The sequence below is a fragment of the Salpingoeca rosetta genome (genome assembly GCF_000188695.1).
Source record: "Salpingoeca rosetta unplaced genomic scaffold supercont1.4, whole genome shotgun sequence".
In the NCBI taxonomy this organism is placed as follows: Eukaryota; class Choanoflagellata; order Craspedida; family Salpingoecidae; genus Salpingoeca; species Salpingoeca rosetta.
The window spans coordinates 1325233-1337462 of record NW_004754930.1 but is presented as its reverse complement, the minus strand read 5'-3'; the positions used below and the strand labels follow the sequence as shown (position 1 = coordinate 1337462).

Sequence of the window (12230 nt, the reverse complement as noted above, 5' to 3'; positions counted from 1 at the left end):
TCTTCGTCCCATGGCTGTGCGTGCGTGCGAATGCGTATGCGTATGCGTGTGTATGCGTGTGTTGTGGCTGTGTTTGTCTGTGTGTATGCGTGTGTGCGTGAATATGCCTGTGTTGTGGCTGTGTTTGTCTGTTTCTCTGTTGCAGCACGTACATGTGTCCTCAGTCGTGTGTTTGGAAGGAGTGCGCGTGTATCCGCCTTGCTGTTCACTACATTTCCGTATGTCATATGTCGTCCCTCCCTCTGTGTTGCTGACGTCAGCGATATTGTCTCACATGCACTGGCTGGCCAGCGAAAAAAACCAGTTTCCTTTGCCGCCTCCTGTCGTCGTTGAGTGTGCGTACCAGTCCAACAACGGGCACACCACACCACACCAAAGCAACAGACGACACAACTCTCACACACACTCTCTGCACAGACCTTGCAACCGCTCGCGCTCTCTCACACTTGACTGGGTGAGTATCCACTGTCCTCCCATCATTGCAACGCTCATTCATTTCACTTGCATTCCTTTCTTCATACACGCACAACACAAAACATACGCACACAAACAAACGAACGTACGCATTCGTACAGGGCACAAACGAAGGATACCAAGTACAACACAGCACAACACAGCACACAGTAAACGACCGCCACCATGATGCAGCGCAACTTTGGCGGTGGTGGCGGCGGCGGCTTCGGTGAGTGCACACATACACCCTTTTCTTCGTGCGCATTGTACAGCCTCGTTTGCTTGCCGGTTGTGTGATAGGTTGATCGTTGTGTGTGATGGATGGATGGTCGTGCGTGACTTCGTTTGTCATTGTGATCATTGGGTGCTTTTTCGCTTGGGTGCCTCGACAAGCCACACATGGCCATTGCGTGATCCTACTGATGCGTCCATGTCGTGCTTGCGTGCAACACCTCCCTTCCCGGACTCACCACCGTGCACGTGTACGTTAATCCTTCTCCCGCTATACAGGCCAACAAAAACCCGCGTTTGGAGGCGGCGGCGCCTTTGGACAACAACAAAACAAGTTTGGTGCCACTTCAGGTAAGCTCTTTCGCATCCACCAACAAGAACCACAACCCCTCGGCGTTGTTTCCCCTTCACCCAAGCTTTTCCCTCACCTGACCACTGTACAAAGCAGTGTCACAGTTCTGGTCGCGCTGGCATCCGTCACCTCCGCTTGACTACGCTTTCCTCCTTGTCCACAAGACCACCCCTTCGCACGCACAATTTACCTCCTCCACTTGACCTCGTATATCTGTTTCTCACACCCGTCTGCACGCGCGCATGTAGCTTTTGGCGGTACCGGTGGCGGAACCGCGTTTGGAGGCGGCGGCTTTGGCAAGCAGCAGAGCTCTTTTGGCGGCGGCGCATCAAGCCGTACGTTCATTCCACTTGTCGCAACCTGCTTTCTTCTGTTTGCTGCGTCTCGCGCAACAACAAGCACACACACACACACACACACACACCACGCACCACGCACCACGCACACGCACACACACACACCACGCACCACGCACACACACACACACACACACCACGCACGCACGCACACACACACACACACACACACAAACACACTGTGGCCTCACATTTTGACGTTGCGCCTCTTCGCTCTATTTGTTCGCATCGACATCACGCACAGAGTTTGGCAGCGCCATGCGTTCATCAGCGGGCATGTCAGCCGGCTTTGGTTCGTTCCTGTTGTTCTGCTTGCTTTGTGGTGTTCGACTCAATGGTGCTCATATGTTGCAAGCCGACGGACGTCCCCCTCCTTCCCTCCACTCACTTCCCTCCGTGTCTCCTCAGCTCACAATGACACACACACACACACACATGCGCACACATGCACCAAAATGCTCCAGGCTCGCAATTTGGTGGCGGTCAGCAGCAGCAACAGGCAGGCGCCAGCAGTACATTGCAAGGACCCGCCTATTCTCCACACACGACCACCCTGGGCGTACGTACTCGCTTTTCTGCTTCTGGCACCACCATCCACCCCATACATGCGCATGTGCTTTTATTTTATGACATCCATTCCAGCACACACGCACACATCCATTCCAGCACACACACACACACACAACACACAACACTCGTTTCATACACGTGTGCATGTGTGTTCGTGTGTGTCGTGCTGTTTCCTGCGCTTGGTGCCATGCCCACAATCCCTCGACTTGAGCCTGAAATTGCAACTGTCACAAACCACCGCGTTTTGATGCTTCTGCCCAGAAAACCCCAACCCAATACACAAACATCACTGCCATGTCTGCCTACTCTCAAATGAGCCCTGAGGTTCGTCCCAAATTGCACACGTGTCTGCGTTTGCCCTGCTCGCATTTGGGCCCTGGTCACACTGGTGTGCGTTCCCGTTGCTGCAACTGCTCGCGCCTCGCTACCATCACCCGTCTTCTCTTTCTCTCACACACACACACCTTTCCTTTCCTCTGCTTGTTTATGCATGTGCTGTTGCTTTCCTCCTGACCGCCAATGTCGTCATGACATAAACGTGCCTATTTTGTCGTCCTATCTCTTTCGCTCCGTGCGTGTCTCTTGTTTGCCCGACCTCCGCGCCCATTTCCGCCGTCAACTCGCGGTGGCGAGACAGGAGCTCCGACTTAACGATTACCTGATCAACAATGGACAACCGCCTCGTGCGGGGCCCCAGTCTGCCGGTACGTCATGTGCGCACCTTGTTGTGTTTGCGTTTGCGTTGTCCATGAAGTGCCTCTCCCATGTATGTCTTTCAGGCATCAATGCAGGCAACTCGCGTTGTCAGATGTAAACGACACATACCCTTGATTGCTCCCTCTACCCCCCTTCTCACTCAAGCGCTGCTTTTCTCATTCCCTTTCCCCCTCCTCTCCGCCATTACCCCTCCCACGTCGTTGCTCTCGACTTTGCAGGCACAGGTTTCGGGCAGCAGAAGCCTGCCGGGCAGTTTGGGCAGCCAGGGTCGGCGTTTGGCGGCGGCGCAGGATCGCAGTTTGGCCAGCAGAAGGCGTTCACCTCCCAGTTTGGCTCCAGCTTCCAGCAACAGCAGCAGAAGCCTGGCGGCATGTTTGGACAAACCACCCAGAGCCAATGTTCGTCCACACACACACACACACACACACACACACACACACACACACACACACACACACACACACACACACACACACACACACACACACACACACACACACACACACACACGCACGCACGCACACCCCACCACACTGATTTAAATGCGCGTGCATCGTCTACCTTTTTCTGCCCATTTGCTCACATTCCTCTCGCGCCAACTCTCCGAACATGATTGCCTTTGTTTTTGGTCGCGTCATACAGGGGGCGCAAGCAAGTTTGGCGCTGCTGGTGGCGGCAGCCAATTTGGCCAGAAGACGGGCGCGTTTGGTGGTGGTGGCGGCGGCGGCATGTTTGGCGGGCAGCAGCAGCAACAGCAGCAGCGGTTTGGACAGACGGGTGCATTTGGCCAGCAAGGCATGGGCGCCTTTGGCCAGAAGCCACAGCAAGCAGGCGCCTTTGGCCAGAAGACAGGCTTTGGACAGCAAGCAGGTGCTTTCGGACAGCAGAAACCCGCCTTTGGCCAGCAGCAGCAAGGTGCATTTGGACAGAAGACCGGGTTTGGCCAGACGTCTCAATTTGGCCAGACATCCCAGTTTGGCCAGTCCCAAGCAGGCGCATTTGGCCAGAAGCCGGGCTTTGGTCAGCAAGCAGGCGCTTTCGGACAGCAGAAGCCCGCCTTTGGTCAGCAGCAACAAGGCGGCAGCCCCTTTGGCCAGAAGACCGGGTTCGGTCAGACGTCGCAGTTTGGGCAGACGTCGCAGTTTGGTCAGACGCAGGCCGGCAGCCCCTTTGGCCAGAAGACAGGCTTTGGGCAGCAGCCCACCACGAGCGCGTTTGGCGGTGGCGGTGCATTTGGGCAACAGAAGCCCGGCATGGGCATGGGCATGGGCATGGGCACGTCGCAGGCGTCGGCGTTTGGCGCAAAGCAGCCGTTTGGGCAGACCTCGCAGTTTGGGGCCAAGCCCAGCCCCTTTGGCGGCGGCACCACCAAGGCGCCCTTTGGCCAGCAGCAGGGCGCCTCTCCCTTTGGGGGCGGTATGCAGCAGCAGCAGCAACAACAACGGCCTGGCATGGGCATGGGCATGGGCATGGGCATGGGCATGGGGGCATCCCCCTTTGGCGGCGGCATGCAGCAGCAGCAGCAGCAGCAGGGCTTTGGCGGGCAGGGCGCCTTCCAGAAACCAGCTACCATGGGCTCTGCGTTCACGCCCATGAGCATGGGACAGCAGCAGCAACAGCAGGCACAGATGATGCAGCAGCCGCAGGCCGCGTTTCCCATGATGATGCCGGCGCCCATGGTGGCTGTGCCGCAGCCCGCCGTGATGGCTGGCGTCCCCGAGGCCGTCTACCCGGGCACCCCATATGGCGACCGCGCCCTCTTCCGCGGCATCAACGTCAAGGACTCTGCTGCCCGAGCAAAGGACAAGAAGGAGCTCAAGCAGACGCCCCAGGCCGCCCGCGTTCGCGGCCTGCAGAGCGCACAGCGCCGTCAGTTCTCCCCTCGCCTCTCCCAGTACCACGCACTCCTGGTAGGTGCTGTATTGTTGTGTGCGTGTGCGTGTGTAAATCTGTGTACGCCAGAGCTGGTGTGCGCTGTTGCACTCTTCTTGATTCTTGATGTGATGTGGTCCGTTTCGCTATGCCATCGTGTTTGCATCTCGTGCTCAGATGAACGCTCACCTAAGGTGCGTTACTCGCACTCACATTCATGTACTCACTCACACGTGCGCGCACTCACACACACACACACACACACACACACACACACACACACACACACGCACACACACACACACACGTACACACGTTCCCCAGGATGCTGATACGGTGAGCAAGGAAGTGCCTGATTTGATTGCGCCACCCACGCGCCGCCTGGCCATGAACATGCACGACTACTCGCGTGTCCACGAAAACCCGCTCCTCAAGTCAACCGCATCTGCCGCAGACTCTTCAAAGGTGTGTCCACCTTGCTGTTTTTTTTTCCTTGCGAGTTTGTTTGTGGGCGCGAGCTCGCTCGCCCACTGCATGCGAGATGCTGTTGCCCTTGCCCTGTGGCGGTGAAAGCTGCGTCGTATTGCTTGCCTTGTGCCTCTTGTTTGCTAACCCCTGTTGTCCCCCACACCACCCATCTCACATCCTCCTTCCCCCCGCCAAACGCCTCAGGTTCGGTTGAACGAGACGGCTGTGGACGCCTCCACGACTGCGCAGTTCCTGAGCGACCTCGACGCAACGGCCACAGCTGCCGCTGACTCAGCAACGCAGAAGCAGAACCAGCAGCCCAAGCAGGGTGCCACAGCGGCAGACAGGGCAAAAGGGACCAGCTCATCTGCGGACGCTGGTGCTTCGCGGGGCTCTGACAAGGCCGCTGCTGCGGATGTTAGCATGATGTCTGTGCGCAAGGGCCCGCTCTCGCGCCCCACGCCGCCGACGCCGCCCAACTTTGACGTGACGACGCCCGGCCACCCGCTTATTGGTGCGCATGCCGCCGCGTCCACGCCCGTGTCGCGTGCGCAGGGCGGCAGCACCCGGCGGACGGCGCTCGGCGATACCGACCACGCCGCCGGCGCTGAGGCGTCCGATGACTCCAACACGTCCACGTCCTCTGCTGATCTGAACAAGCCGGCAGACCCGCTCGACTTCTCTGTTGGCGAGCACACGATTGTGTCGTTCAACGTGCCCGGTCACGGTCGCTGCGAGTGCACGTGTGCCGAGGACTTTGCCCGCTTCACGCTGGGCGAGCTGAGCCAGGCCAGCGAGATTGAGGTGAAGCACGACACGCACGGCAGCGTGCGCTGGTTCAACACCGTCGACCTCTCTGGCGGCTACGACTTTGCCGTCTTTGTCAGGTTTTCTGACAAGGCTGTGGAGGTGTACCCTGCCTCTGAGCAGTATCACCCGGAGCAGGGGGAGGAGCTTAACTCCCGTGCCATCATCACCCTCAACAACGTCTTCAAGCGCGACTCTCAGGGAAACATCGTCACCGACCCAGACAAAATTGCAGAGTACAAGCGCAAGGTGCGTCGTCGTCGCGTGTGTGTTTTTGTTGTTTGCTTGCTTGCTTGTTTTGTTTGTGTGTTCGTTTTGTTTTTTGGTTCGTTCGTTTGCTCGCTCGCTTGCTTGCTTGTGTGTTCGGTCGCTCTTGATTGTTGCTGTTGTTGTTGTTCTTGATTGTTGCTCATCAAGCAGTGCCATGTGCTGTGTGCTGGTTGTTGCATGCAGGTGAAACTTCGCACAGAGCGTGCAGGCGCACGCCTCATCAAGTACGACGCCGAGCGCGGCATCTGGCAGTTTGAAGTGCAGCATTTCAGCAAGTAAGTCGCGGCTGCCTGTTGGTGCGTGCGTGCGTGCGTGCGTGTGTGCGTGTGTGTGTGTGTGTGTGTGTGTGCGTGTGTGTGTGTGTGTTTGCAAGTGTGTGGACATCCCTCAGCCATCGAAGTCAGCCCTCTGCGTGTTGTAGCCCCCCCCCCCCTTTTGTTGGTTTCACAGCTCTGACTAACCGCCTGTTGTGGCTTGCGTTCTGGTCAGGTATGGCATGGATGATGACTCGGACACAGAAGATGAAGCCGAGGCGTTGAAGGCCGCCAAGCTCAAGCAGCAACAGCTAATGATGCAGCGGCAGCAACAGCAACAGCAACAGCAGAAGCAGAAGCAGCGCGATGGACTCAAGGGCACAGCGCAGAAGAAGCCGCCGGCATCATCGACGAGCCGGTACAGCATGGACCTCGAGGACGAAAATGACACGGGCAATGTCCCACCCGCCACCACCGCGGCCGCCGCTGCAACCAGTTAGTCAGAGCCGCTCCTTGCTCGCGCTTGCTTGATCATGTGCCTGCCCAATGTGGGCTACTACACTAGACTTGCGCTGTGCGACAATGCACGCTCCGTGGAGCTCTGTATCGCCTGTGAAGCTGTGTAAACATGCACTGCGTTGTCGTCTCTTTCTCTTTCTCTTTTCTCCTGTTCGTTTTGCATGCCCTCTTGTCTTCCCTTGTCGCTTCACGCCTTGTCTGGCTTACTATCTTGTGCATTTCTGCCTGTTTCACCTCGAGTAAATTTGACTGCATCTATTCCTCCTTGTCGATATCGCGGCGTTGTGTGTATGTGTGTGCGTGTGTCATGTGTGTTTGCGTTGGCGCTGGCTGACTGTTGGTTGTCTCTTGTGCGTTCGTGCGTGCGTGTGCGTGCAGGTGTTCGGTCGCCGTTTGAGACGCTGTCACCATCGATGCGGGCGAAAGCAAGGACGCAAGAGGTGCGCACAGCTGTGGCTACTCTTGCACGCCCTGTTGTTGAGCGGGATTGGTGGGTAGGGTGGATGGGTTTGCGGGTGTGGCACCTGGGCCCATGGCGTTCACGTCGTGCTTGCCCGCGTCAAATAATTTCTCAATTTCTCACCACCACCACACACACACACACACACACACACACACACACACACACACACACACACACACACACACACACACACACACACACACACACACCACCACCACCACCACCACCACCACCACACCACACCACACCACACCACACCACACACACTACCAAATCACGACACAGTCGTTGAGGATGGCGTTTTTCCGCACGAGCCAGGATCCAGCGGACAACCCGCTGCTGCTACCGCGCGAACCCGTGCTGGCAGATTACGGCTTCACCACAGCCTCCCCACTGGATGCGCCACCCACGCGTGCACGGGGCTCAGTCGTGTCCTCCCCCTTTGACCCTGCCGTTGACTCGCCGCGCCGCCAGCAACAGCAACAGCAGCAGCAGCAGCAGCAACAGCAACAGCAACAGCGCGCTGCGTTTTCCGTGGGCAGCCCGTTTGCCAAGGCGCCCAGCCGCCCAAGCACAACTGCAGCTGAGACAGCAGCAGGGGCGGCGGCATCGTCGTTGTCGCCGTTCACACCAGCAGCCGGCGGCAGCGGTGGCGAAGAGCGGTCGCGCACGCTGGCAGAGACACAGCTGCAGCGCAGCATGGTGCAGGTGTCGCCAAAGCTCTCGTTCTTCCGTGGGGCAGGCAAGCTTGCCGTGGACGTCGACCCAACGACGACGCTGCTGTATCACCTGCACAAGAACCGCGCAGCAGACCGCACCCACGCCGCGGGCACGATTGCAGACGCAGCCATGGCCATGGGCAGCGCGTTCCGCGTCTCCTTTGGCGTTGCAGATGTGGTGTCCATCCCTGGCGTTTCTAATGCCGGGGTTGCCAGCCAGGCGTCACCGGACCGCCAGCTGCGTGGCCTGCTGCCCACGTCGCGCTCACAGAAACGCAACGCAGCGCGGTTGGTGTCGCTCGGCCAGCTCTTCACCATGCGGGATGCCAACAATCCCGAGCGCAGCGTGGGTGCCGGCGCCGACCTGCGTGCTGCTCTGGAACTTCCCATTGCCGCCATCGTTGACAAGAGCGAGGTGTCCCCCGCGCAGGTCACCCGTGAGCAGCCGGTCCCGCTCGTGCGCATTGAGTCGACAGAGGCCGCGTCCCAGCGTGCACACGCCATCTTCCTGTGCAAGAAGCTGCAGCGCGAGTTCCGTGAAGCCGGCACCAACCCGGCCATCCCAGAGCAAGTCCGCGCCTCCCTGCACTACCAGAGCCAGGTTGGTTTGCTCTGCTTGGTTTTGTGGGGGTTGTTGTCGTCGTTGCGTGATTGTGGCTTCATTGGTTGATTTTGGTTGTTTTCGGTTATTATTTTTTTATGTGCTTGAGATGCTCGTGGTACTCTTTGCAGGTATCGTCTCGTCACCGACACTCAGCCTCCCCAAACATACACAAGCATTCACACGCACACACACACATACACGCACACTCACACTTTTCCCCCTCTGCTCTGGGACCATGTGGTGCGCCAGGTGATGTCGCTGCTTGATGCGCTGTGGGGCCCGCCGCAGCTGTGGGGCAAGGCTGCTGCCGCGCCGGAGGAGATCCAGCCACACCTCGCCTCCCACGACGACGAGTCGCAGGCGCACAGCGAGGCCGCCATGTTACGACGAGACGTCATCATCCGCTGGTTCGAGAGCGTGTGCGAGAGCGACATCAGCGTGGGCGACGTACCCGGGTTTCCAGCAGAGGAGACGCAGTACTTGAAGCAGCTGTTGGCACACATCCACCGCCACGACCTCGCCGCAGCCGTCGACCTTGCCTGCCAGTTTAAGGTTTGTTCTAGCTGCCCGTTGCGTGTGCTCGTTTCGCCTGTGGCACTGAATCCATTTGCTGCTGCCCTCCCATCGCCTCGCACACAAATGGATTTGCTGTGTTGTCAACCGCCTGACCCAGTTTGCACGTGCTCATCATGGCTTTCCTGCTCTTCGGTTCCCCCTTCTTGTGTGCCTGTGACGTTTCTGGGCGTGCAGGACCACCGACTGGCGATGCACCTGTCGCAGCTTGACGAGGGCCAGCGGTGCGCCCCGCTCCTGCGCGACCAGCTCGTGGACTGGGACGAGCGCGCCGCATCAAACAGGATCCACCCACTCAGGTAACACTGAACACATTGCAGCCGTGTGTGTGTGTGTGTGTGTGTGTGTGTGTGTGTGTGTGTGTGTGTGTGTGTGTGTGTGTGTGTGTGTGTGTGTGTGTGTGTGCGAACGTGCGTGTGTGTGTGCGTGTGTGTGTGTGTGTGTGCGCGTTCTTTTTTGCCCAAGGAAAAGGAAGGGATGTTGGACAGTTGCGGTCGTATACGCGCATGCTTTGGTCGTTGCTTTGTTGGCGGTGCTGTTCCTGTTGGTGATGCTCTGACACGCTTCTTCCTCCGCACTCATTTGTTTATGGTTGTTGTTGTCCTGTTCCAGGCGGCGCGTGTATGCGTTGCTGGCCGGGTGCTCGACGTGGCCGGACACACCGCATCGCCACGAAGGCAACCGCATCTACACCCTCGAAGGTATGAATCAGCCGCCTTGCCTGCATGCTCTTGTGGCGCTCACACGCCCGCCCACATGGATCTTGCGTGTCTTACAAGTACTTAATGAATTTTTTTTTTGGGGGGGGGGTTCCCCTGTTTTGATGTTTTGGTGGTGTTGTTTTCTTGGTAGGCCTCACTTGGAAGCAGACGCTGACCACGTTTCTGACATATCTCGGGCCCTCAAGCCTCGGCGCCGTCCTGGATGTACGTTGCCTGCTACTCGCTTGACGATGCTTGTCTTTCCTTGATCCACACACACACACACACACACACACACACACACACACACACACACACACACACACACACACACACACACACACCGCTACCCCCCCCCCCCTCTCTCTCTCTCACACACACACACACACACACACACACACGCTCACACACACTCCCTCTCTTTTTCACTCACCCGCTCTCACTCTCGCACTGGTCGTCGACGCACACGCATCTGTCCAAACGCACCCTTTTGTGCCTTGTAGACGTACGAGGAAGCGACGCGCGTGTGGCTGACGGACCAGAAGGGTGGGCGCGTGATTGCCCGCCCGCCGGTGGTTGCGCACCAGTCCCACTGCGTGACGCTGTCATCCCCGAACATGCGCATGTGGACACGCGACGCGCCCGAGAGCAGGGAGGCGACGCGGCCCGAGCGGCAAGACCTCCTGTACTGCCTGCTGCGACTCAAGGCGTACGGCGGCAAGGACCTCGCCGTGAAGGACCTGCTCAACCCGCTGCACCACACCGCGGACGAGCACGACTACCGCCTCAGCTGGCTGCTGTTTGTGCTGCTGCGCGCCCTGGGCGTGGTGGCGTCGTTCCCAACAGAGCGCCTGCTGCACGTCAACTTTGCGTCGCAGCTGGAGCAGATGGGCTGCCTTTCCGCCGCACTCGCCGTGATGCAGCACATTGATGACGACGCCACGCGGTCGCTGCTTGTGCGCCGGTTCATCATGCGCCACCACGAGCTGCATGCCGCCACAGATGCCGGCCTGCTTGCTCAGCTGCGCGTGTGCCCGGCCTGGTTTGCCGAGTCGGCCCTTGTTGCGCGCACTCAGCAGTACCACCGCGCACGCCAGACAGCGGCGACACCACGTGCGTCGACAGCCGCTGATGGCACTGCCCGCCTGCCTGGCGCCGTGCTTGCCACGACGACGACGAAACTGCCGAGCGCGGACGCGGGCGCCGTTGCTGCTGCGCAGGAGCTGTTTGCGCTGTCACTTGACGCGGCGCTGCCGGACGTGGCCATGCGCCTGATCCGGGCCGAGCTACTGTCGCCGATGGTGGTGCTCGGCCGCTTTGCGGACCTGCTCGCCCTCATCCGCACGCTGCGGGAGAGGTTTCCAGGCCGCCTGACAGGCGCCCTTGATGTGCAGCTGCACACCACCTCGGATGCCAACATCCTCATGTTTGTGGAGGCGTGCCTGACGCACATTGTTGCTGTGCGCGGTCTCGCTGGCGGTGGCTGGGGCAGTGTCGGCCCTTCGCCAGCCACGCTGTGCAGCACCGTGTCCAACCTGCCGTGCCGCCCCCAAGTCCGTACACCGTGCTTTGCCGACAGGCCCAAGAGCGTTGCCCCAGAGCCTGATTCGCGCCTTCATCGCCTTGACAAGTGCGTTCTGGCAGTTGCAGTTGTGTGTGTGTGTGTGGTGTGTGGTGTGTGGTGTGTGGTGTGTGGTGTTCACAGCGACTCACTTTTTTGTTGTCTTGTGTGTCATGGCATCGTTTCTTCTTCGTTTACATTTGTATGTACAGGCTGCGCAACCAGGTTCTTGCTGAACAACTGGCATCGTGCGTGAACAAGGTAATGCGTTGTGTGTGTGTGTGTGTGACACACAACCAAGTGTATTCTCATTACGCAATGTCATGTGATGACCGCGATGGTTCTCTTTACCCCGCCTTTCTCCTGACTTGCTTGCTTGGTTGCTTGGTTGCTTGACATTATTGACAGATGGGTGCCACTTGTGTGGAAGCGTGCACCGTGCTGGCGCAGTGCGATGCGCTGTCCTCGCAGTCCCGCCTCAACACGCTCTCCACATCCCTCAACGCCTTTGCCCTCGCCCTGTGACGTTGTTTGTGTGTGTGCCTGTGTGGTGTGATGTGACATGACAACCTGTGCGTGTACTTGTTTGCTGGTTGCTTGCCTGCCTGGTTGCTTGGCTTGCTTGTGGTTGTGCTGTGCCAACACCGCACATCGATGTAGATTAAATCAGCCTCAAATCACAAGGCACGCACCACTCGCATGTGGGATATGATGGTGATTTAATGTCCAATTTTTTCACC

The 12230-nt window shown here is 58.6% G+C and overlaps 2 protein-coding genes across 2 annotated transcripts in view; one reads left to right on the top strand and one right to left on the bottom strand.

Annotated features, from left to right (window-relative positions):
- Nucleotides 1–219, bottom strand: part of PTSG_01368 (uncharacterized protein) — a 3804-nt gene extending 3585 nt beyond the window's left edge. Inside the window, exon 1 of the mRNA XM_004997283.1 lies at nt 1–219. This exon is cut by the window's left edge and continues 262 nt beyond it. Within this exon, the coding sequence (XP_004997340.1) occupies nt 1–12 (12 nt within the window). The 5' untranslated portion in view covers nt 13–219.
- A 94-nt stretch (nt 220–313) lies between these two features.
- PTSG_01367 (uncharacterized protein) lies at nt 314–12190 on the top strand. The gene is made up of 23 exons (XM_004997282.1): nt 314–335; nt 576–682; nt 964–1035; nt 1285–1371; nt 1637–1684; nt 1857–1951; nt 2224–2286; nt 2600–2666; nt 2898–3077; nt 3322–4589; nt 4876–5016; nt 5224–6075; nt 6280–6371; nt 6586–6845; nt 7248–7309; nt 7618–8652; nt 8905–9207; nt 9406–9527; nt 9841–9929; nt 10081–10154; nt 10433–11559; nt 11703–11751; nt 11899–12190. Exons 2-23 carry the CDS (start codon nt 640–642, stop codon nt 12013–12015), a joined length of 6246 nt encoding a protein of 2081 aa, XP_004997339.1. The 5' UTR covers nt 314–335; nt 576–639; the 3' UTR covers nt 12016–12190.
- Nucleotides 12191–12230: the final 40 nt, after the last annotated feature.